Below are 3550 nucleotides of genomic sequence, written 5' to 3' on the forward strand. Positions count from 1 at the left end.
TTTGAGATAAACAAGAGAGGAATTTATGAAATCCTGATTTTTTTTCTTTTCTTCTCCTTTTTTTTTTTTGGATGTGTAACAGTATGAACAAATAGCTGCATGTTTCTCCAACGGTTTTACTCGAGCCAATAACAACTCCATCTGTTTCCCCAAGTGACTGGCGGCTTGCTAGAAGCTTTTGTCATTAATGTTTGAAAGTATCATCCAGATGCACTTGTTGTCATTTAATCCAAAATTATTTTACTAAATTTGTGTGTATTTTATTTTAACATTAGCCTCTTCAGCCGTTTGTCATTAAACGAGATTATTATTATTAATAATAATAACAATAATAATAATAATAATAACACAATTAAGCAATTTCATCGTCATTTTGTTTAATGCAAAAAATATACAAACATTTACAAAAACGATAATAAAAAATAGGAATGTATTTGAATTTCAGACACAGGATCCATTCCTCAATGCAACACGTTTCACCAATAAATAAATAAATGTATTCTGAATTTTTTTTTTTTTTTCTTTGCACAGGTTAGGTCCACACAGTCAGTCTGTAATGTGAGCTACACCACCAGTTGACAGTCTCACACCAAAATACTGAGACAACTGCTTCAACAATGCACTTTGACCTGCAGAAATAAGTCCAAAGGCATGAATTAAAAAAAAAAAAAAAAAAAAAATCTTTGCTTTAAAAAAAAAACAAAAAAAAAAACATGATATTTTCAACATTCGTCGTCAACAACATGAAAACACATCAGAATGGGGTGTATGGAGCTAACACACGGCTGCAAGTCCCTGTTGGGCCTCTGCAGGAATCATCCCCCAGACCTTATGTCGTCTTTGGCTTAAATAGAGTGATCCCATGTATCCAGCACTGGACTCCAGATTTGTCCCGTCAGAGTGTGATAAGTAGATTCAGCAGTCACCTGTAGGTTAGAGAAGGTTTTCATTATCACTGATCTCTGCAGAAAATGACACAAAATAACACAGTTCCTACTATGATGTTGCATTAGGCCACAGTACAGCCTCAGTAAACATTTTTTATAGTGTTGTTTTTTCCACAGTTTAAGTCTCAGATCAGGCAGCTCTCTTGACAAACCAAATCGTACCATTTTGGGCATAATTTCTCCAGATGCTAGTGAGATGTTGACATGGACCAAGCGCCCTCCATCCTCCATACAGAGAAGGCGTAGCTCAGCCTCTCGTGAGCCACATAACTACAACTTGACATTTTGGAGTCCAGCTCATCGCTCTGCAGCACCTGGTAGAGGAAGTCGATGTATCTGGCTGCAAGTTTTAGGGTCTGTATTTTGCTGAGTTTGTCCGAGGGCAAAGTGGGGATAATTTTCCGCAAAGCCGCGAACGCCTCGTTGAGAGATTGGGTCCTCTGTCGCTCCCGGACGTTGGCCATGACCCGCTGCGATTGGAGCTCCTCGAAAGACTGTGGGCTGCTGCTGCTGGACTTCTTCCCTCTTTTCCCAGGGGTCGGGCTATCTGAGTCCTCCCCGTTTTTCCTGCCTGGTCTCCTCTTCCTCCCACATCTCTTCGGTTGTCTGTCCAGCTCCCCCTCGCTGTTGCTCAGGCTGTCCACAGGAGAGACAGGGGAGCTGCTCGACTCTTCCCCCAGATTTTCCTCAGACATCTCCACTTGGGTAGATGGCGGCCAGATAGGGTCCCAAAAAAATTATTTCCCTCTCATGAAGTCAAAGAATTAGTCCACTTGTAGGCGTGTGTGGCTTTGAAGACACCAAAGTATCCATAGATGAGTTCCTGGGAGGACAAGTCTTTTCTGATACTTGAGAAACTTTGGCAGTTCTTATAGGCTGCATGGCGTAAACTTTTTGGGGAGGGACAGGATTGGCCAAGAAGATGAATTACGTGAGGCGAGGGGTGGGAGCATCCGAGGAGCTATCAGAAACGCTTTTAATACAAAGTCAGAGTTGGAAAAAGATAACTGGCTAAGACTGCTATTTCACAACATTACACCACTATAACAAAAGCAACCAAAACATAGAAGTGATATTAATCATTATGACGCCAATAGACAAAACAATCTTGTCATTTTCGTTTGATTAAGTTAATATAAGGGAGGGGAAAATTAAAAATTGCCTCATTATACATATGCAAAAATGACTTCGAACTGAAATCATATTTAAAAAAAGGTAAATATATTTTAAAACCAGATATTGTAACTGCCTCGCTTTTCCTGCAGATCTGAGCGCATTTAATGCCTCTTTTTATCACTTCATCCATTCATCGCCACCCAAATAAAAAGCCTATTGTCTCTTCATACCACTCCTGCCCCATGTTCGCTATAATCTCCAATAATTGTAAGAGCTGACACTTATTTTTTTATTTTTTATTTTTTTAAGGCTAGTATTATGCAACCTTGGCACATCTCTGTAGACCTAACCCACATGGATTTTGGATTTATGTTTCCATCTAGTCTTTCTTAAACCAAGTGAGATCAAAGGACTTTCATATAGGCAACATATGATCCCAATCTTACATTTTTGACATGCAGCCAGTGCTGCAAAGTTTCAAACTTTTCCTTGGAGGAGCGCTGCATGCTCTAATTATATCCCCCACAAGAGGGCATGTTTTTTTGTATGCTGTAGTATTACTGTAAAATAGATGTAAAACTGTTTTAAAATAAAGTTTATATTTCTTTGTTCATCCATAAAACAATAGAAGAAGTGATTCTTCCAGTCAGGGATGAGAAGAGAGCAGCACTGTGTACAAGACCCGCTGGTATTTACTGGGTTGGTGATACAATATCCATCTTTTTTAGTGGAGGATTACTTTGTTTAGGTTGAGAAGGCTGTGGTCCACAGGAGCAGCATCTGGTTCAGGAAACAGGGGGGCAGTTGGGGTCGGAGGTCACAACACCAACGAACATCCATTTACATCTTCGCAGAGGCCTGAGAGTGAAGTATTGTTCCAGGGAGAAACACAGGCTTGTTTAAGTGAGACTTGTTTCTGTTTCTTTTCTAATCAAACATCTAACATTTAAACCAAAAGAGGTGGTCACATTTATTACATTTTTCCTGTTAAAAAACTCATTCATTTGTTTCACTCCTCTACAAAGTAAATGTGAACTTTCATAACTTAAAATTTGGACCTTCCTTAGTTTTCTATATGGAGATGATGATGATATAGGAAAAAAATAAAAAATAAAACATGAGCGAGAGCAGCTTAAGACTCAAGGTGAGTGTACCTGTCTGGTGGCCCTGTCCATGGTGCTGATCCCAACATACACCACTCTCTACCTGCTGTACCAGACAGGTGAGCAGGCAGAACTGCTTTATCTTTATAGCAAACAAAGCAACAAGTTAGTAGATTTTACTTTAATTATAATCCTGAATTTGTTATCTATTTCGTGTAGAGTGTTAACAAAGCATTAACTTTTCACAACAATGTGTCCCTCAATATATTTAAACCAAACCAAATACATTTAAATAGTTTATGTAGTTTGTTTCCTTTTTATGCATCTTGATACTTCCACTCTAACACGTTTCAGAGGGAAATATTTCTACTCCATGACATTCAT

At 38.9% G+C, this 3550-nt stretch overlaps 1 protein-coding gene across 1 annotated transcript; it reads right to left on the reverse strand.

Annotated features, from left to right (window-relative positions):
- Window positions 1-366: 366 nt before the first annotated feature.
- On the reverse strand, window positions 367-2409 carry twist1b (twist family bHLH transcription factor 1b). The gene is made up of 2 exons (XM_056381419.1): window positions 1110-2409; window positions 367-926 (listed from the first exon to the last, which is right to left on the reverse strand). The coding sequence occupies exon 1, from the start codon at window positions 1640-1642 to the stop codon at window positions 1136-1138; it is 507 nt and encodes a 168-aa protein (XP_056237394.1). The 5' UTR covers window positions 1643-2409; the 3' UTR covers window positions 367-926; window positions 1110-1135.
- Between the last annotated feature and the right edge of the window lie 1141 nt (window positions 2410-3550).

Source organism: Seriola aureovittata, chromosome 7, assembly GCF_021018895.1.
Source record: "Seriola aureovittata isolate HTS-2021-v1 ecotype China chromosome 7, ASM2101889v1, whole genome shotgun sequence".
In the NCBI taxonomy this organism is placed as follows: Eukaryota; Metazoa; Chordata; class Actinopteri; order Carangiformes; family Carangidae; genus Seriola; species Seriola aureovittata.